Genomic DNA, 23,157 nt, shown 5'->3' with positions numbered 1-23,157 from the left:
CATGAGAAAAAAAAATTGGTTGTCTGTAAAGTCGGTTTACTGATGATAGTTGAACGTGACAACTTCTTTGTGCTTCTTTGTCGCTCGTTCCGTGCTCTCGCTTGCACTTCAAGCCTTACATGGAACGCCTCAGAGCGAGGTAACGCCGCATGAGTCATGTTTTTTCGTGCGTGCAGCCGGCTCTATCGAATTATAAGACGTTGTCACGTCAAAAACATTAGATAGGTACTTATTAAAATGAAAATACATTATTATCAAAAATTTCCATTACCCGTTAATTTTTGAAGTGAAAACTTCTTTAGCGGCGTTGGGTATAAAATCTTAAACTCGCGTCAGGACACGTGACCTGATCGAAAAAGCGTAAGACGGATGAATATCAAACATGCTCAACGTTAATAATCAAGTTTTCACTTCTGCCGGCACTCCCGGAGTGCAACCCGTGTTTTTTTTCACATATCTTAGTATATTTGATCATTATGTCCATCCAGATTTTCAATGCATTTTAAAAACAAAACGTTAAACGTACAAATAGTTGTGCCATAAAGAATTCTCCAAAATCGAGATGTCCTCAGAAAACAGGGGCGCAGGTGTTACCCTGACATATCGTCGCATTTTCAACTTTTATTCGAACCTGAATATATTACTATTCCCTGATTTTAAAGCGGGAATACTCTTAGAATATATCCAGAATTGTTTGCAAACATACTATGTGTATAGAAATAAAATATATCGTCTTTAGCTTTGAGTTTAAATATCGTATTGTACACGATTTATCGAAAGCACGGTTGTAGATTTAGCCACATGCTGCCGAATTTAGTGAATTTACAATTATGCATGAAGAGCTAGGAGAATTAGGTGTGTTTCAACGTTTTTTTTATATTAGTCTTATTTCATCTATGTATCATGTGCAAAGCCTGGAAGAGATAATTTATATTATTAATTACATTGTAAATTGATAAGGCCGGCCTCTTTATTTGTTTAAATCTGCACAATAATATATTACCTACACGCAAATAAATATACAAATTATCTTAGGCGCTACTTCTCGCTATGGATTATCGCGGTTATTGCATCTTTGCATCGGAGTTATAAAAATCCTCCAAAGTTCGAAGTTTGACAATTATCTCGTAATATACAATAATAATTTATATAGTGCTTTAGCGATCATGGTTATAGCAGTATTTAATATCTATAATATAACCACTCTTCTGAAGCACTGACATGTTATGAAATCTATATAATAAATATTATAAAGCTGAAGAGTTTGTTTGTTTGTTTGAACGCGCTAATATCGGGAACTACTGACCCGATTTAAGAATTCTTTCGGCGTTAGATAGCCCATTTGTTGAGGAAGGCTATATTATATCATCTCGCTAAGACCAACAGGAGCGGAGCGAACATTGTGGGTATAACCACTGAGCATAGCTAGTATTGAAATAAAATACTTTACACGCACATTTAGTCATCAATTAAATAACCATGAGTAACGATACAATCTGGCTGCTTTTCATAACGTTCACATGATATTATTGTGTTGATATTTTGATATTTTCGTCAGTAATGACTAGTCTAACTTTGATTTATTACCTGATATGAATCATGGTTCAATACACGCTTGATGGTTCGAAATTATGCTTTAATTATTTGATTTTGACTGACCGGTTGGCTTGGTTGGTAGTGACCCTGCCTTCCAAGCCGGAGGTCGTGGGTTCGATTCCTACCCAGGGCAAATATTTGTGTGATGAACATCGATGTTTGCTCTGGGTCTGAGTCTTTATAAAATTAAAATTATATACTTATATAATGTGTGTTATGGAAACCAGATGGCTTATAAACATACATATGTTTATAAGCCATCTGGTTTCCATAACACAAGCGAAACGCTCAGTATGGGCACAGATTAGATACTAGGGTATGGGATCATGGTATGGGATCCGATCGTGCTGTGTGAAAAATGTCCTGAAAAATATTATTATTTATTTATTATTAGGTACAATCTATGTTAACACATAGAACGGGAACATTACGGGAATTTAAATTTTCGTATTTTTTGTGTTAGGATCTTCATTTGATTTCATTGATACCTATTCGGTTCGATAGTTCGATCATCGATAGTTTCGGTGTCGCAAACTCTCCTTTAAAAATTTTGAAATCTTAAAACTTATCATGCATGATGATCGTCAAAGCTCCCAGCTTATATGCATCGAAATACAATTAAAATATTATCAGCAACGCGTGCACAATTCTAGCCATAATTCACATGACCATTACGATTATAATCGCTTAATCAAATCCCATCGTGTGCAAACACCCTAACGTCCCAACCACGTCACGGAATCGTGCGTGACCTGACCTTTTTGTTTTTTGAGGACTTAGAGAATAATGTATTTATTTACTTCGTATTAAGAAGGGCTTAAGGGCCATTATCGCTTAAATAAAGTTAACCGCAATGCGGGGCTATTACGAACTATGAGTGAGTGAGAAGCCAAAAATCAAGTCGACTAATAATCCTGAAACGATTAGAATTTTATTAAAGGTATTAGAAATTTAAAAAGGTATTAGTGTATAATTTGAATCGAATATACCTGCGGCAGTTTGTCGTGACGTAAGATTTATTTTTATATATTAATGTTACTCGTGTTACCTGAATAAAGTTTAAGACATCATTATAATTCCTGTTATTTATAAAATTAAATCGATTATTTAATTATGATTAAAAGGTATTGAAAGTGCGGTATAAACCAGTTTCACTAAATAATGTTTTAGCCATATTATAATGGCTACCTATAATTTTCTTCTTTCAAAATCTACAAAATGTAGGAATGCTTTGTTAATAGAATCAACATTTTCTTTCTTGTTAATTTAAATACATTTGATGTTTTGTTTTATTTAATGTTAAAGTTACATCATTGCTTTGTATAATTTAAATCTTCAGTGAAAACATTTAAGATTTCAAAGCACGTTTAATTTTTAATATTTTACTAATTGATTGCCTTTACAAGATTGGTATAACGAACGATTTTAAAATATGTTTAACAAAACTAATGAGTTGTGGTGAATTATAATATTTTATAATTAATTTGGAAAGTTTGAACTTTTTTTTTAACACTAGGTATATTACAAATTTGTCCATTCTTTTATAAGTATTTATACTTTTGTAGCTGTATCCGTAAAACCTAAATAGAATGTATTTATTATAACAAAGTTAAACAAAATTCCGGCAAACATTAATCTGATTCGGACCCTTACACCAAATACTTGTAAATGGTTGGATTAAAAATTAATTATCACTGTTTATTAACACAGTATCAGCTTTTGCGGTGTATTTGGGATATTTTGTTTAATAAAATTGTATTAAAGGATACGTGGTATAAAATCCCGATTTTTTATAGCTATGTGTATTGCGGAAATTTAAAAAATACTTACGAGATTGTGTGCTGAGTACATTCATAATTTGTAAAAAATATTACGTAAATTGTAAATCTAGCATTAAATGTGTGATTGTATTATCCTTAGTATAAAGTTTTAATGTTTTGTGTATGATATGTTTAAAATATATTAAGATTTTATGTGTAAAACAATTTGATACAATTATTAAAATGTCTGTTATGGAAAGTTGTAGAGTCCTTTAGGTATAAATAAAATGACAAAATAACTAATTTATTACAGGTAATTCTAGTGGTTTTCATTGTAAAGATTAAACCATATAATAAAGAAACTAAAGATGCTCGTATATTTAGTTAAATCGTGTCGTCGTTCTATAGAATAATTTATATAGGAAGCGACAACCGGTGTAAGCTTTGCTTTGTAAGATTATTACCTATACTCGTATTGAAACTATTCTTTATAAGCCAAAAAACATGAAATATTATTAAATAAAATATTTGTTTTAATTATCTCCTTGGCCCAACTATCATAAAAAATATAGACAATATAGTTTAACTGAAACACTTTTTCATAAATAACTAGCTGCGTTGCTCGTTTTCAACTGCGGACGAACCCGCGGGAATTTCAAGTATTTATATATATCATGTGTTATTCTTGTACATAAGCTACGTCCCTGCTAAGTATTATCAAAATCCGTTTAGTGGCTTTCTCGTTGATTTTCCCGTAAAAGAGTAACTAACATCCACAAACTTTCGCATTTATAATATTAGTCGAATTATTGCCTACAACAGTATTAAAGCATATTTTGTTATTATTTTCTTCACAAATTTCCTTCAATAAGAAATATATAATCGATTCGCATATTGATTAAAATAACAACCTGAAAAACTCGCTCTCAAAGTAAACAGAAATCAATTTCTCGACCTGTAACTTTATCGAAACATGTTTGTAAACAATCGTTAACTCGAACACACAATAGTTATGTAAATACACGATATTTGAGTAAATAAGTGTATTTCCCTCTATGTTTTGGAACACTTTCAATGATAATAATGTTGGAAGAATTTGTTTTTAAATATATTTACTACTACTCACTTATTGTTTTGAAATATCGACTTAGAGAAAAAACTTCGTGACTTAGCGAAAGCAGGCTGATAAACATACATATATAAATTTAAAATATAGACTTATATAGATAATTAACTCCCAGACACAGAGCAAACATCGATGTTCTTCACACAAATACTTGCCTTGAGTGGGAATCGAACCCATGACCTCTGACATCGTAAGCAGGGTCGCTAGCAACTAAGCCTACCGGTCAGTTGAAAATTAAATAAATATTTATTGGTAGATGCATATTTGTACGACATTTTATGAAATTGTTTATGAAACTGGTTACCTACGTACTCAAATAACGTACTCTATAATATTCTATCCTTTTTTGTAACTTTACAAAAAACAAAAATATTCATTTTATTCTATGACGTCGATTGAATTAATAATTCAAGCCTTAATTACACGCCTGTTGGTTAATTTTGGCACATTCGGTTACAAGGGCGGATCCAGCCTTAGTGCCAGGGGGGGGTCACATAGACGTGGGCAATTTTCAAAAGCTATATTTTGGTAATTTAACTGATACGTAGATTTAAAAAAAATTGGTCAAGTGCGAGTCGGATTCGCGAACCAAGAGTTCCGTACAAACATTTTTATATGTTTTAATATTAAATTTATGCTTTTTGCAATTTTTCCTTTATCTGTGCTATAAGACGTAAGTTTCTATATAAAGATAAATATCAAGATTCTGTGTTCACGGGAAGTACCCTGTAGGTTTTGATTCCTGGCAACACTTGCGAATGTTGATAAGCATGAAATGTATGTTTTAGCAATTTTTCCTCCATCTGTGCTGACATTGCTTTTAACCAAATTTCAGAACTCTGTGTTCACGGGAAGTAGTACAATACCTATAGATTTTGATTCCCTCGCGATAATGTCGAAATTTGCGATAATTTACTGCATAAACGTCTGTATCTTTTGATTGCGTTGGCTAAAACGTTTGAATTTTTCACAGCATCAAGGGACCGTAGACCGTAGGATTTCGACATTAGCAAGGGAATCAATACCTGCAGGGAGCACCCTGTCCCGTAAACACAGTCTTGAAATTGAGTAAAAAGTATCGTGTTATAGCACAGATGTAGTAATAACTGCGAAAACCCTAATTATTTAATTAAATTAAATAAAAATATACCTACATGTATTTATTGATATTCACATCAGAACTCAGGTCTATAATAACTTAAATCTGTTATTTAATTCAAATTCTATGTCAACGCATAAGTTTGATTTTTTACAGCTATAAGGAACCGTATATTTGAGTATTCGGTATGAATTTCATCTTTGTTTTGACAGGACAGGCAGACAGACAAACTTGAAAAATATATATTTTTTGCAATTATTCCTGTATCTGTACTATAAGATGTTGCTTTGTACCGAATTTCAAGATTCTGAGTTTACGGAAAGTACCCTGTAGGTTTTGAGTTTTGATTCCCTTGCGAATGTCGAAATTTGCGAAATTTTTCGGCATTTACGGTTGCATCTTCTGATTCGTTGACATAGAAGTTTGATTTTATTATAGCGTAAAGGTATTATAGACTTGAGTTTTTGATATGAATATCAAGTTAATACATGTCAGTTAATACAGCGTTCATGAGTAACTGGGTTGTACCTAAGTTAAAAATTTTTTTTAATATTTTTTTTATATTATAATCTAAGGAAAAATTCATGCTTTTCACAATTAGTAAACAAAGTCGTTGTCTCTGTGCCTATGTCCCTATGTATGATTAAATGATAAATCTTTAAAACTACCTACGCAACGAATTTCGATGCAGTTTTTTTTAAAGATAGAGTGATTCAAGGGGAATAGTATATAATTTATAAGGATTTAGAAAAAGCGGGCGAAGCCGCGGGTGGTAAGCTAGTCTGCGTTATAAGACGTTTGATTGTACTAAATTTCATGACTCTGTATACTCGGGAACTACCCTGTAGGTTTTGATTTCTTAGGGAGTGTCGAATTTTGCGAAAAATTTCAGCATTTACAGCTGTATCTTTTGATTGTGTTGGCTAAAACGTTTGAATTTTTCACAGCATCAAGGGACCGTAGACCGTAGGATTTCTACATTAGCAAGGGAATCAATACCTGCAGGGAGCACCCTGTCCCGTAAACACAGTCTTGAAATTGAGTAAAAAGTATCGTGTTATAGCACAGATGTAGTAATAACTGCGAAAACCCTAAGTATTTAATTAAATTAAATAAAAATATACATGTATTTAATTGATATTTACATCAGAACTCAGGTCTATAATAACTTAAATCTGTTATTTAATTCAAATTCTATGTCAACGCAATCTGAAGAAAAAGCAATTAGAGCCGCATATTCTGTAATTCGCAACTATACTTGCAAGGGAATCATTAATCAAAACCTACAAGGTACTTCCCGTGAACACAGTCTTGAAATTTGGTTAAAAGCAACGACTTAAGCACTTACAAGCACAGATAAAGAAAAAAATCCTTTAAACAAAATTGTAAGATACAACATAATGAAAAAATATGTTTGCTCGGAGTCCTCGGTGCGCGAGTCCGACGCGCATTTTGCCGATTTTTTGTTGTAATTTGACTGTATTTTCTATTGTTCATTTAAAAAAAAAAATTCTATTTTATGTCTTATCCACGAACTGGGATATTTCGATATTTGAGGTTTTGTGTGAAAAGTGTAACAGCAAAAGTTGTAGAAAAAAAAATTAATTACATACAACTTTACCATTACACTTTATTCCGCAGTTATAGATTTTTCAAACATCGAAAAACCTGTTTTTTGTCCTTAAATTACGACCACAGGTCGACCCTAATAAACTTTTTCTATAATTTTTGTTATATTCTCTTCCGTTACCGTTTGTAATTGATTTCATTGTTTTTATATTACTTTTATGTCTCAAAATTCAATAAAAACATCATGTTGAACAATATTAATTTGTTAATTTAAAAAAGTTAATATTAAATTAGTGGTCCACTTAGGTCGTGGACCTAGCCCAGGGGGGGGGTCATGACCCCGTGACCCCCCCCCCCCTGGATCCGCGCTTGTTCGGTTAGATAATAACACAAAACGTCTAAACGTCGTTCTAATCAATTATTCAAGTAGCTGTTATCATTAAGGGCTACGTTAGAGTCAATTAAAATAATCAGTCATTTAAAACAATAACTAAATTATAAAATCAAATGCTGTCCACCTTTACCAAACAAGTCCGAAATCACTACTTGAACCTAGCATTTAACTCGGATTATTAAGATTAATTTATTTATTTTTTGTGTTTTTATTTATTTTTCTATCTAAACTACAGTATGAGTTTATGTATGTATGTATTATTGTAATATAATTATTATTTGTATATGTATTATACTATATTATATGTAATATATATAATATTTCATATGTATGTAATATGTATTTATAATAGATCATATATTTATGTATATATATATATATATATTTGTACTTCCTACCTACCTCCTTTTTCATAATATTACTCCACACAGTAGGTTGCCTGGAAGAGATCACTCTTAAGTGATAAGGCCGCCTTCTGTGCTGGACTAGTTTTAAGTTTTAATTTTAAGAATTTATTTGTATGCCAGCACAATAAAGTGTTAATAAATAAATAAATAAATAAATTCAGAGGTCTAAAGTGGTTGGTAAATGTATTTACAATTAAATGTTTCATGTATAGACAATTTCAAATTGCGAAAAATAGTGAAAACGATTCATTACTTTTAATTTAATAAAAAATATAACATACTAGCGGTCCGCCCCGGCTTCGCCCGTGGTACATTTTTACGTTTTCTCTACATAAGAACCATCCTCGTACTTTAAGGAATATAGTAAAAAAAGAATTATCGAAATCGATCCACCCTTTCACGCGTGATGACTGATGCCGTGACCAAGGAAAACGGGTTTCATTATATATACATATAAGTATATATAGATTATAAAAAACATAAACTTTAGAGTGTGCCTAGTTTTAAGTCTCTGTGAGAAATAATTACGTAGTTTTATTACATTTTTATTACCGTTCCAATACGATAGGTTATTAACGATTACTTAAATAACAATAAAAATGATGACTCTCATTACGAAAGAAATAAAAAGCGCTTTTCACCAGTTTACTGAAGAATCTTTGAAATTTCAGGTAATAAACTAGGTATGTAATAAGATACGATTACCAGTTCAAAGCAAAACTTTAATACAACCGTAAGATTTGTTTTTATTTCACGGCATCATTTCACAGAGTATTTCTTGGAATAACGATTTCTTTACGCAAGCCAATAAAATACAATTTGAAGAGATGAGCTTACTACTTCTTAGTTTACAAAACGATTATGTTTTTACCAATTTCTTTTAAAGCTGGTTTAATCTTATAATAAAACTAGCGGTCCGCCCCGGGTTCGCCCGTGGTACATATTTCGCAATAAAAGGTAGCCTATATATATATATGCTTTCTCAGGGTCTAAAGATTGTCTGTGCCAAATTTCATCAAAATCGGTCCAGTAGTTTATGCGTGAAAACCATACATACATACATAATTACAAACCTTTCCTCTTTATAATATTAGTAAGTATAGATAAAATAAAAGGAGAGTCTATCCGAGATTTTTGCTAATGGGAACAAACTGCCTTTTGTATAAGTACTTGAAGTACATTTTAAGCCATTTGTAAATAAGTTATACTATGTGTTATCTGTTTTTACAGAAACTGCTGTTTTCAATTTTACAATAAGGTAGAATAAACCCTAATCAATAGAGAATAAAAACCATCCTTTGATTTCAATGTTCCTAATGAAACGTACCTAATTTCCCTAAGTATCAAAACAATACAATAAAAAATTAAAACCCCTTACATAATCAAATAGCATTTATAAAAACATTATCCATCAAAACGTTCAAATTAATGCGATCGTATCTCAATAACGCTGTAATCCATACTGGATTCCAACTCGATTCCAACTCGATACCAACGATACAGGTTTTGGCAGCAGTGCGAATGCATTAGATTAATTAATTCGATAAGAGGCTCGTTCGTTATTCCTCTCCCATGTGACTCGTATTGGAATATCCTTTCTAATATGTGTAAAAGTGAAAAAAATGAATTAATCTAAACCAAATTGTTGATTTGTTTGACAGTATCGTGTGTTATATTATAACTAGCTTTCCGCTCGCGGCTTCGCCCGCTTTGTCTAAAACATAATAAATTATATACTAAAACCTTCCTATTGAATCACTCTATCTTTTAAAAAAACCGCATCAAAATCCGTTGCGTAGTTTTAAAGATTTAAGCATACATCCCTATGTATGCTTAAATCTTACTTTTATACTAAACAACTCTGTCCCTACAGAGAAAGCGACTTTGTTTTACACTATGTAGTGATAGTGATTAAAAGCATCATGATAGATGTGAAATCAAACTGTTTAGTATAAAAGTAAAATACTGAATACCTATATTCGAAAGTATGAAATTAAGTGGACGTAATATGAATAACAGTTCAATCCAATCGCTATGAACAGACCACTACATTTATTTCAATAAATATACCAAAATCAATTAGAATTGACAGTTGAGCTCTTCATACGTAACTGCGTTGTCATGCTCTACATAATTGAAGTCCCCTGTCTCATTCGGAGGCTTGAGGATGTCGTATTTCCTGTTTAACTTATTGATTTGTCGTTACAAGAATGTAATCCAGTTAATGTGGATTGGGAGTACGTTTTTGCTAATAGATATTAACTTTTTGTTACGTTCTGTTTCTAGTAATCAAGTGTGCAGTAAGTAGCAGTTGTGCTACCAAAATAATGAGAATTTGTGAAGCTTTGTAGTTGTCTGAAGAGATTTTTATTTTATATATTTTTCGTATAGAGGCAGATAGTTATATTTTCATATACGAAGGATAGAGTTTGCCATACATACATTTTATATTTTCTTCATATCTAAATGCCTATACTATGTCCTTAATAGCTACATAAAATGACTATCCTTAATTAGGCTTATCTTCTAACTAATGCACCAATATAGCAGTAATAATAGAACTTAAATACTCGACAATCCTGAATATCCGATATAAAACCTCTACAAAACACTAAATAAATACAAAAACTCTAAAACGAGTATTTGTTCAAATCACTAGAAGTTATAAAAAAGTTTGACTGCAGGGTCCTAACGTAGTATAAAGGTCAGAGTGAATGAGATAAACATACGGCTTTATAATAAGTTGGAAAGGAAAAGAGATCGTTTACACATCAGATGCTTTGCGAGATCCGTCTACTTTAAACTTGCCCTCTCAGCTAATTGCAGATTTATTAAGAGTTGTTACGTTTTTAGAATGGTTTTTTTTAAATAAAAAAAATAGTGTTTTATTTCTATAAAGCTTTCAGTTTTACTTCATACTACTAAGTTATGTGAACTGAAATTTAAAATATACATCTAGATATTTTCTCTCTTTTGCTGTAACATATATAATATTCAATCATAACAAATTATTATTTTAATACATACACTAATTGCATTTTAAAACAATTTCACAATAATATGAAATTGATTTCCTCATACAAAATTGAGTTTATTCACAATATCCAAAATTGAACATTAATTTACATATACAAAAAAGTAGCACACAGGAGTAATAACAGCTCTATATAATTAGCCAAAAACTTTTTCCTCTTATCTCTTGGACACTCATACAATATTCAAAGCCAGCTCCATTACCCATTAAGTAATTAGGGAAACAGTTCACACGTACTGAAAAGGGTTGATTTATTATTAAAAAGAAATGGAAGAAAGATATTGTAATCATCTTAACACAAGGGACAGGAATATTTTGTATTTGTTAACTTTCTCGTAGAACAAAATATGTAATTGGTTTCTGCCACAACAAGTATACAATTATGTATCTATATATTCTACTATTTAGTTAATGTATATTGGTCTTAGCTTGATGATAATTAGCCTATAGCTTTCCTCGATAAATGGGCTATCTAACACCGAAAGAATTTTTCAAATCGGACGAGTAGTTCCTGAGATTAGCGCGTTCAAACAAACAAACTCTTCAGCTTTATAATACTAAGTATACATGTTCTTATGTCATAATTTGATTTTTGTGGTGTTTATCCTCAGCTATTTATTGAATACTCTGAATTTGACTGCAGGTATGCTTTGTAGCTATTGCCTTAATAGTAAATCGATTCAAATTATAATTATGAATAGGTTTTTTTTGTCCTAACAAGGCGCAAAGGTTTTATCCTGTGGTTTTATCAATCATCATATCTTCGGATCGGTTCAAAAACAATCAATCAAGAAATATATATCTAATCAACTTAAAAGGGACATCAAATATCACTTTTCATTAAATTCAAATATTTGTAATATAGCTAATCCTTCACTCGATTATCACATAAAAAACCGGCCAAGTGCGACCCCCCTTAATATATACTTTTTTATTTTTTAGTATTTCTTGTTATAGCGGCAACAGAAATTCATCATTTGTGAAAATTTCTAGCTATCACGGCTTATGAGATACAGCCTGGAGGGTTAGTAATAGGGTCCCGTTTTATACTTTGGGCACGGAACCTTAAAAATAGTGATCGAAACAATTCATTTGCGCAAACATAAAGTAACGATACGTATGAATAATAAACAACTAACCAGTTAACATTGTTACATCCATACGTTTGCAAATTGCCAATCACTAGTCGATATTAACAAATCAGTCCAAATTTGGTTCGCCAAAATACTGATTGGAGCTCACCGTTTATCGCCAGAATGCACATGCAAACGATAGAAATGTGCTACGAATTTCAGGTGGTCAATTTCCTATAGGCCTTAAAAAGTAAAAACTTACGCTGATAAATAACTACAAATATAAGATATTAATTTGTAAAACATTTTGCACGCTATTTACAATGCAATATGTAAAAATGTTGTACCTAACACCCTACTAACTATACACGAGCAAATAAATATATTTGATAACACTATATACTGCAAGAATTTTATATTATTAATATTATAACAGAAGTTTACTGATTATTATATTTAAATAGGCATACCTAAAATGGATGATAATTCTATACGAAAACTCAAGAAGCGAAAACTTCACCAATTACTAAACACATAAAGTAAAAACTTATTTCGTACACAAAAAGTTTTCATACTCAAATTGGCAGGTTGCTCCGAAAAGGAATATGTTTTAAATTTTAAATTGCTTCGAATTCGATATGAAAAGTTTCGAATAGAGGCATTTGTTTTGTCTATCTGTCTAGTTGGTCTTGAAGTTTGATTTCAGTCGGGTTTTTCAAGGAAAGATTATTTAAGTTTTAATATTACATAAGATGAGGGAAATCGTACATATACAAGCAGGACAATGTGGAAATCAGATTGGTGCAAAGGTAAATATAAAAACCTAATTTACGTAACTAATTTTACACGTAAATAAAATAACATAACAGTAGCAGTAAATCAACCATGTACAACTCGTAATTGGCATAAACGTAATAATTTGAAGTCAATTATATCCTAAGCTGTGAATTTTCCATAAATAAATCTGTCGAAACATACCGCCCTGTTGTTTATTACTTGTAAAGCAAAAATAGATCGCACAATATTTATGAACTATATCTAGTTCTTGTATTACCGTGCAGTAACATAAATCGTTCGCTTGCAGTTCTGGGAGGTTATATCAGACGAGCATGGCATCGATCCAACTGGCACATACCACGGCGATTCCGACCTTCAACTGGAGCGTATTAATGTGTACTATAACGAGGCGACCGGAGGTAAATATGTGCCGCGGGCGATTCTAGTCGATCTCGAACCGGGTACGATGGACTCTGTCCGGTCAGGACCTTTCGGACAGATTTTCCGCCCAGATAACTTCGTCTTTGGTCAGTCAGGAGCTGGTAACAACTGGGCGAAAGGACACTATACAGAAGGTGCAGAATTAGTCGATTCAGTACTAGATGTCGTGAGGAAAGAAGCTGAAGGTTGCGACTGCTTACAGGGATTCCAATTGACGCACTCGCTTGGAGGTGGTACCGGCGCTGGTTTAGGAACGTTGCTTATATCAAAAATTCGAGAAGAATACCCAGATCGTATAATGAACACATTTAGCGTAGTGCCTTCGCCCAAAGTGTCAGACACAGTCGTCGAACCGTACAATGCCACGCTATCTGTGCACCAACTGGTAGAAAACACTGATGAATCGTACTGCATTGATAATGAAGCTCTTTACGACATTTGCTTCAGAACCTTGAAGTTAACTACACCAACATACGGTGACTTGAACCATTTAGTATCTGCGACTATGTCTGGTGTTACAACTTGTCTCAGATTTCCAGGTCAATTGAACGCAGACTTAAGGAAATTGGCTGTTAACATGGTACCTTTCCCTCGTCTTCATTTCTTTATACCAGGTTTTGCTCCTCTTACATCTCGAGGCAGTCAGCAATATAGAGCTTTAACAGTACCAGAGCTGACGCAGCAAATGTTTGATGCTAAGAATATGATGGCTGCGTGTGATCCTCGTCATGGCCGTTATTTGACAGTTGCAGCCGTTTTCCGAGGACGCATGTCAATGAAGGAAGTGGACGAGCAAATGATGAATATTCAGAACAAGAATTCGTCGTACTTCGTAGAGTGGATTCCGAATAATGTGAAAACAGCTGTGTGTGATATACCACCGCGTGGTTTGAAAATGTCTGCTACGTTTATTGGAAATTCGACGGCTATTCAGGAGTTGTTTAAGCGGATTTCGGAGCAGTTTACGGCCATGTTTAGACGCAAGGCATTCTTGCATTGGTACACGGGTGAGGGTATGGATGAGATGGAGTTCACTGAAGCGGAGAGCAATATGAACGACCTGGTGTCTGAATACCAGCAGTATCAAGATGCAACTGCCGAAGAGGAAGGCGAGTTTGATGAGGAGGAAGAAGGTGGCGATGAAGGAGACTAGACGAGTTTTAAGAATTGTTGTATTATTCATTATTTTATTTTATTAAATTTTAATTTTAATTTTGTCGTTTTATTTAATGATCATGTTGTAATAGGCGGTATTTCGTATACAAATGAATCTATTCATGAAATTCTGCCACGTTCATGATAACTTTACAAATATTTTTTTAAATTATAGAATCTACCTTTACTTATACATAACTTTCATTCCATTAAAAGTGAATTCGAGCATCCTTTTTTAAATAAATCATATAGTATAGCACCAAAATTACCCGACTAATATAGATTCAAAAGAAAATGATGGTATGCAGCACAAGTCTACACGATTTCTTTTTTAGGGCTTCCGTCCCCACGGGGTCTTTTGTTCGGGCCCCTTTGGGTGAGTGCAAATCGCGCTCAAGGCTCATTTTAAACGTTTGCAATTGTTAACATATTCATGCTTTGACCAAGTTTCGTGACCGTACGATTTTTTCTTTAACGAATTTTATATACCTTTACATATAATTTCAAAATGTCCTAATTATCTATTTCCTTTTATATTTAAGAAAATATTTATCTTACTTTTAATATGTCATAGCAAATAATAACTCCATTTATTTATAAAAATAATCATGTACCATCACTACTTACCTTTCTATTGCTGAAATTGTTATTTATTTCTATGTATTCTATGTTAAAAAGTGTTGTCTCACGACTAATCTAAATCTTAACACATAATTAATGGATCTTAAATTACCTAAGCTAGCCAATCTATCAGATTATTAATGGTTCAGTCAACGCAGACTGGCCCAATTTTCAATAACAGCATCATCACGGCTGAGTAGGATTTAAAATTACATCGTGATGTAGCGTCATTAAAATTTTAGTTTTATTTTCACTTCTTGCCTATATTTAGCTGGTTTAATACAAAGATTAGAAATAAAGAATTATATATCGACTAGCGGTCCGCCCCGGCTTTGCCCGTAGTACATGTTTACGTTTTCTCTTCATAAAAACCATCCTCGTACTTCAAGGGATATTATAAAAAAAGAATTAACGAATTTGGTTCAGCCGTTCTCGAGTTTTGCGCTTACATTTGGCGATTCATTTAAATAATATGTATAGGATTTTGTTTTTGAAAGTACAGTAGAGGAGGAAGCTCCTTTTTTTAAAGTCGATTGAAAATAACAGAGTGTAGGCACATGAGTAAATGTAGTGTAGGACGTAGGTGTGTCCTTACCCTTTGTTGACTATATTATTATAACTACTTAATGTAATATCAAATTTAGTTCGTATAATTGGTTACATTACTTGGTTCTATTGTGAATACTTACACAATATTGTTGTGCCTCATAAATTTATAATTTTGTATAACAAGCATTTTCTTTATTTATCTGTTAATGTTATATTAGTTTTCGCCTACAAGGAACATATGACAAGTTTCATGTCCTCTTTATATCATTACTTAAAACATGTGAATTTTAGAATTATTAATAACTAGCGGTCCGCCCCGGCTTCGCCCGTGGTACATGTTTACGTTTTCTCAACATAAGAACCATCCTCGTACTTCAAGGAATATAATAAAAAAAGAATTATCGAAATCGGTTCAGCCATTCTCGAGTTATGCGCTTACCAACACATTTTGCGATTCATTTTTATATATAAGATTATCTGGTTTCTACTACAGATAATAATATAATACTATTGGTTTCTACAATAACGTACCTCTGTTCATTAATTCAATATCAGAACCAACTAACTTAAGTAGGTTAACGAATCTATGAAAATAGTATTCCGAAAATACACTGAAAGGTACTCTTAAATGCAATTCTTATTTAAAGTACATTGCTTTATGTCAAGCGAATGTAACTACAGCCTGCATTCAAAAGCGTCCTCCAGCCAGCGATCGATAACGAATCTGGAAATTCTATTTTGATAACAGATATTTCAAGTGACCTGAATTACTTTATTGGAAAGACTAATTTACTTACTGTGATTTGACTTGGAGTTTATTTTGGGAAGTGCATTAGGACATGGGTCTGGATTATCATTTGGTGATAAGATTAGGTATTTATTTTGAGATCTTGTTTGAGGAACTAGTGGAAATTAACGTGTTTGTGAAAAAATGATCTTTTATTATAGGATACTAGTGGTCCGCCCCGGCTTCGCCCGTGGTACATATTTCGCAATAAAAGGTAGCCTATGTCCTTTCTCGGGTATCAAAATATCTCCATACCAAATTTCATGCAAATTGGTTCAGTAGTTTAGGCGTGATTGAGTAACAGACAGACAGAGTTACTTTCGCATTTATAATATTAGTTTGGATACGGTCATTACTTCATGATTTACAATCTTGCACGTTTAAGAAAGATAAGTGAAAATTTAGTTGTGTTTATATGCATGTTAACTGCAAGACAACAACAAAATCAATGTGCCCGTAACGCACAATCTTCACTAATACTACAAATAGGAAAGGATTCAACCTCCTAATAACTTAAGTACAGAAATAAAGATCATGAAAAACATACCTAGATTAGCAAGTTAAACATTACATAAAAATAACTACGTTAAAAACAACCGACTTCAAAAACGGAAAAGTAAAAAAATAGATTTGATATAATTAATTACTGCATAATATTATTTAGATGTGCTATTTATTAAATAGGTTTGATATCGGTGCACGGGCTTAATACTAAGTTCTTAGTGCTTAGTGCTTGCTTGTAAATCGGTTCAGAAACCTCGGAGTAATCGGTGTACATACATAAAAAAAAATATACCAGCCGAATTGATAACCTCCTCCTTTTTTTGAAGTCGGTTAAAAAGTACATCTTATACAACTTAAAACTTTTACATTACATTCAGCAAACCTTAAATAGAGCCTTTATTTCAGTGGATTGGAAAACTGCCCATGCTCCTGGCAGTTAAACACGGGTAAACGATACCGCTTTTGACATTTGAAATTTGAGATAGAGCTTAAAGGCCCTTAAACGGACTTCGTGTGCGTTTTATTTATTGTGAGCGTTTTTGTATGTAATTTTTTGAGATAAGATGGTAAATTAATAACCACGGTAAATGGTAAATCTATGTAATGATGATTTAAAAGTGATTCCAGAAGAAGTGTTATTGAATAAATACATGTTTGAGTTTGAGTTAAAGTTTTTTAAAGTAGTTGTGTGTTCGAAGTGTTACAATTAGTTTTAGAGAGAGTTTATTTATCTAATATCTAATATTCTAATATCTAATATATATTATAAAGGCGAAAGTTTGTAAGGATGTATGGATGTATGGATGTATGGATGTTTGTTACTCTTTTACGTAAAAATTACTGAACCGATTACAATGAAATTTAGCACACATATAGAGGGTAACTTGGATTAACACATAGGATAGTTTTTATCCCGGAAATCCCACGGGAACGGGAACTATGCGGGTTTTCCTTTGCAAACGCGGGCGAAGCCGCGGGCGGAAATCTAGTAGAGAATAAAGAAATATCTAGGGTATTATTTGGAAAATGTTTAATATAGAGCGCTTAATAGTTGTATTAATCATTTTAATTAGTTGTGGAAATAACATATTTAAAAAATACCACACGTCATTATATCAATTAAGAAAACTAGCTATATAACAGCTATATTTAAACTTTTTTATTAATATCCAATAACGCTATAACCCTAAAATATTATAATTAACTCAATAATTAACATTCTCAGACCAAATGCAATTACCCATAATGCAATAAGGTGAATATGAAAACTGTTTACAGGTCAATGGTAATTTCATAATAATGATTCAATTATGCGGCAGGTAATTAGATTTTATGGACCATTGTCCATGTGGAATTCAAACGCTGTATCAACCGGTTAATACCGGTTTTGTTTTTTAAAATTACGGTTTATATTGGACAATGGGAAAGTTATTAATAAGTCGAGCTTGGAGAATTCTTTTATTATTGTTGTTGATTATATATTTTTACTGAATTCTCATAAAATACTTACGTAATGTTTGGAAAACAAATTTTGTCACGTGAACATAATATTATTCTTCAATTTATTATAATTTATAGGTAAATGCAGTACACATTGGTGTCAAAAGCTATGAGTATACATGGTTTTTGCTTTCCCAGCATTCAATACTTCGACACTGGCTAATACACAAATAATAGGCAATAATCAGGCCATAACAACTACACAGAACACAACCTGCATATAAAATTTGTAAAAATCCACTTACTAAAATTTTAATACCATTTCTGTAATATTTATATCTATCTTTCACACTCATAATATTGCGTTCAAATCTCATCAGTCAGGACACAGCCTAAGCCCTAACCGCTGTGTGGGATTAAGGCCTTAACATGGCTCAAGTTGGAATACGATTACATGCCTATAGTACCTATTTATTGTGCATATAGCTATCACATATATGTAACTGGTGACCACCATTGATTTGCGTTGAAAATTGGATCCTTACCTCATTTTAATTAAATCTTTGACATGGAGAATTGTCTTTCTCTAGTCTGATAGAAAATATTAAAAATGAACTTTACTCAAGTAATTTTTATGGGACAATTGAGGTTTTGATTGCTCCTTGATACATAAAAGTTATTTTCAAATTAAAACATGTTGGTGTCATTATAGTCAGGAACTCATTACGATACCAGAAAATAACATATTTACTTGCAACTGAAAGATTTATTATATGCTTAATAAATCAAGATCTCACAGTCATAGTCATAGTCATTGAATTTGAAATTACTTAACAAAATACATAGGTATAAGTTAATAAAAATTAACAATAAAAAAATTAAATAAAAAACATTCCCATAACAAAGTTAAGCTTCAGCTTGTAATTACAAACAATTATTCGTTATTCCAAACATAAACAATCTTTTTGTCGAATTACAGACGATTGAGAATATTAAACGCAATTTCTTAGAACTGTTATACCGGGAAATGTTAATTTAGATTGCTTTCCAATAGTAGTTGTTTAGGGAATCATGTGTGACATTTGATTTCTCGGAATCATGTAATAAGTAATTGATTAGATAACCCACGCAACTTCGTTTGCTCTTAAAAAGGAATATCATAAGCTATTTTTGCAAAAAAATCATTAATATTTTGCTCGTATAGATGCAATAGAGCTCGATAAAGACCATTCAACACAAAATTATATTTCAATTCGAATCAATAGTTCCTGAGATTGGCGAGTTCAACAAAATGTGGGATCATCAAAGTGTGCATTTAATTCTTTATGAGATACCTAGGTATATCCTATGGTATATCTTATTTAATCAACGATTGAATAATTTAAAAAGGTACACTAACCTAATGACTGTCCGGCTTGGTTGGTAGTGACCTTGCCTTCCAAGCCAGAGGTCGTGGGTTCGATTCCCACCCAGGGCAAATATTTGTGTGATGAAATGCTTGTGTGAAAATTGTCCTGAAACATTTATTTATTACTAGCTGTGCCCCGCGGTTTTACCCGCATTGGTCCGCTCCTATTGGTCTTAGGGTGATGATATATAGCCTATAAGCCTTCCTCGATAAATGAGCTATCCAACACCGAAAAAATTTTTCAAATCGGACCAGTGGTTCCTGAGATTAGCGCGTTCAAACAAACATACAAACAAACTCTTCAGCTTTATAATATTAGTATAGATTAATTATAAAACATGTACTTATACACCAGTCACTTAAATGTCTTCGTAGAACGATTTTTCAAATCCATACTTGTATTTCAAACACGTATCTTCAATGTGATTTATATGCAGCTATAAGAATAGTAATACTTATAATACTTTCAAGCCCTCGTATGTCACATTGTACTGCAATCGATTCATAATGGCCATGTTCGATTGTTCACGGGAAATTCCTATATTGTTCACGTATCTTCAAAGGCTTTGCTTCTCGTATTCTTCAACAAGACTCGTTAGGGATACTTAAGTAGAGACTAGATATGCGACGAGTAATCTTTTAAAGTGGCATATAACTGTGTAATGCATGGCTTTCTATTTTGTTATAAATATATATTGTTCGGTTTTGGGAGCATTTCGTAACTATAATTTATTGGTTTAAATAACGCGTAATATTTAATTTAGTTATTTATATCAAGTCGTTTAGACTATTGTCAACACTGAACTTTTTGAACTACAAATCTATTTAAAACAATTAGGTCAGGTTTTAAACGCTAAGTTTATAATTAAAGTATTTAATTGAAAGACTGTAAATGTATATATGACTAGCTACGCTCCGCGGTTTCACCCGTGTGGCTCCGCATCTGTTGGTCTTAGCGTGATGATATATATATTATAATATAGTCTATGCGCTATAGCCTTCCTCGATGAATGGGCTATCTAACACCATTGAGTTACTATGAACTACGTACTAGAGAGGGCATCGCTACTACACTATTTGTAACACGAGTTAGAGTCAATCGTCTCAAACCAATTTATTTTTTTTACATTGATTGGTTTTAATTTATAAGTAATAAGAGGCAGAATAAGTATCTACAACGTGTATGACTCACTAGCCGGCCCGCGCCGCGCGCCATCAGATTTTGTTCGTGGTGTCCTCTCTATACGTAGTAATAATACCTCAATGTCTAACACCGAAAGAATTTTTCAAATCGCACCAGTAGTTCCTGAGATAAGCGCGTTCAAACATACAAACTCTTCAGCTTTATAATATTAGTATTATATAGTGGTATATTGAAACATAAGCGTTTCGTTACAAGTTAAAATTAAATAAACAACAACAATATTTATGTTTCATTCATTAATAAAAAATGTAAATGTTTGTTTGTCTAATAGACTTTTTACAAAACTATTAATTGGACCTAGTGTAGTAGTAACATCACAACGTAGGTATCTCAAAATCGCATTACATTTTAGGTCGATAACGTTTCTAATACTGTACACACTGGGTCAGTAGAGACTAGAGGCCGATGGACGACACTCGATATCTTATAGTTATTTCATTTACGTCTTCTGTTGCTCATAACGTAGTTATTTTTCTAGTGAGAATGTAAAGTACGAAATTTGATAATTATCTTTTTTAAATAATTTGTAAAAATATAATGCTTTTCAGTGAGAATAAATGAAATCATTAATTATACCTAACCGCTCTGTTGCACTGATTTAGCTTTACCGTTTTTATATCGAAAATCTAAGAATCAAATAATAATCATCAAACTCAAACCAAAAACTCAATATATCGCGTACTTTTACTATCAATAAAGCTGTAATGTATGTAAAATACTGTGATGTGTTAATTAAAACTGAAACTAGCTGTACCCCGCGGTTTTACCTGCATTTCTCCGCTCCTGTTGAGCGTGATGATATATTATAGCCTATAGCCTTCCTCGATAAATGGGCTATCTAATAACGAAGGAATTTTTCAAATCGCACCAGTAGTTCCTGAGATTAGCGCGTTCAAACAAACAAACTCTTCAGCTATAATATTAAGTCTAGATTAAACAGACTTTCAAACTTAATGCAAAAATCTATACCTTAAATTTATACATAAAATAACGAAATCGTTTAGCAGTTTTAAGCCAGTACTACACTACTATTGAAATAGCTTTCATTGCATCCTACACCTAGTGTAAACTACATTAACAGCATTAGGTCATGTGGCAGACCATTGAGATGCATTGTAAATGAACCGATTGCTTTAAGATACGAGTTACAGTGAAATTAGTCTCGAGAAATTTTTGCATATGTAGTGGTGTGTATATTACTCAGATCTTAGAGCGCGTTTCCATTATATCGTTCTAGCCTATACAAAAATGTTTCGATATCCTAACATTACTTTTTAATTTTATACTTATCCCTAGCAATACTCTGATTTATGTTTTAAAGAAAATGGTTTTGACTTTATAAAAAAAATAATATATCATTCAATTTTACGTCCTTGAGCCAATGACAAGGCGAATACCGTGAAACAATAAAATATCGTGTTCATAATAATTTGTTTGGTAATTAATATTTGACCATAATAATTACGAAACAAAACAAATAAATAAATCGTCACTTGATAGTGGAAAGTGGAAACACGCACAAAACCAGAATAAACCAGTTTACGCTGTCCGCAGGTGCCTCTCCGGCGTCAGTCGCTTGGTAACGTTAGAACATAAAGCACACATTAATTCATTCGAAAATTATAATTATTACGTAGTTTAATTGTTAAATTTTGTATTTGTTGATTGTTGTTATTGTTTGTTATTGTTGTTATTGTTTGTTATTAAAGTGAAACTTTTATTACATCGTCTCAAACTTTTTGGTCTGTGTAGCGCATGTCGCGTGTATCGCGGCTGCCGAGTAGGTATACCTACTCGGCAGCCGACCGGCACGCGACATGCGCTACACAAAGCAGTGTTCGGAACCGTTCGAACAGTTTCACTTTTACCGTGGTTTACATTTTTGGCCGGAGAACACCTAATTCATACACGTCTTCACTGAAGTAAAAATCGGCACTGCTTGTAATGTTTGGAACTAATAAAATATTAATAATACTAATATTATATGTATACTTGAATAAAAACTAAAAATAAAATGTTGTTTTTTTTTATTTGCTGACCATACACTACTACAAACGCAAAAATTTCTCCAAGCTAATTTACCTGTAATTGTTTATGGATTGCATTTGGATCGTACTGTTCATTCTATGTTTCTACAATTGGCTATTGTTGGATTGCATTTGACTAAAGACAATTAACAGAGTGTACCGAGTATCTCTTTCAAAATTAAGTTT

At 32.4% G+C, this 23,157-nt stretch overlaps 2 protein-coding genes across 2 annotated transcripts in view; both read left to right on the top strand.

Annotated features, from left to right (window-relative positions):
* LOC149477701 (uncharacterized) overlaps window positions 1–23,157 on the top strand; it is a 157,046-nt gene that overhangs the window by 82,839 nt on the left and 51,050 nt on the right. The window lies entirely within an intron of this gene.
* Window positions 12,811–14,429, top strand: LOC149477702 (tubulin beta chain). Its single transcript, XM_089710461.1, has 2 exons — window positions 12,811–12,867; window positions 13,143–14,429. Exons 1-2 carry the CDS (start codon window positions 12,811–12,813, stop codon window positions 14,427–14,429), a joined length of 1,344 nt encoding a protein of 447 aa, XP_089566587.1.

Source organism: Colias philodice, chromosome 24 (genome assembly GCF_061535455.1).
Source record: "Colias philodice isolate Cphi_HAF_F1 chromosome 24, ilColPhil1 Martin Lab GWU primary, whole genome shotgun sequence".
Classification (NCBI taxonomy): Eukaryota; Metazoa; Arthropoda; class Insecta; order Lepidoptera; family Pieridae; genus Colias; species Colias philodice.
This window is presented reverse-complemented; position numbering and strand designations above follow the sequence as displayed.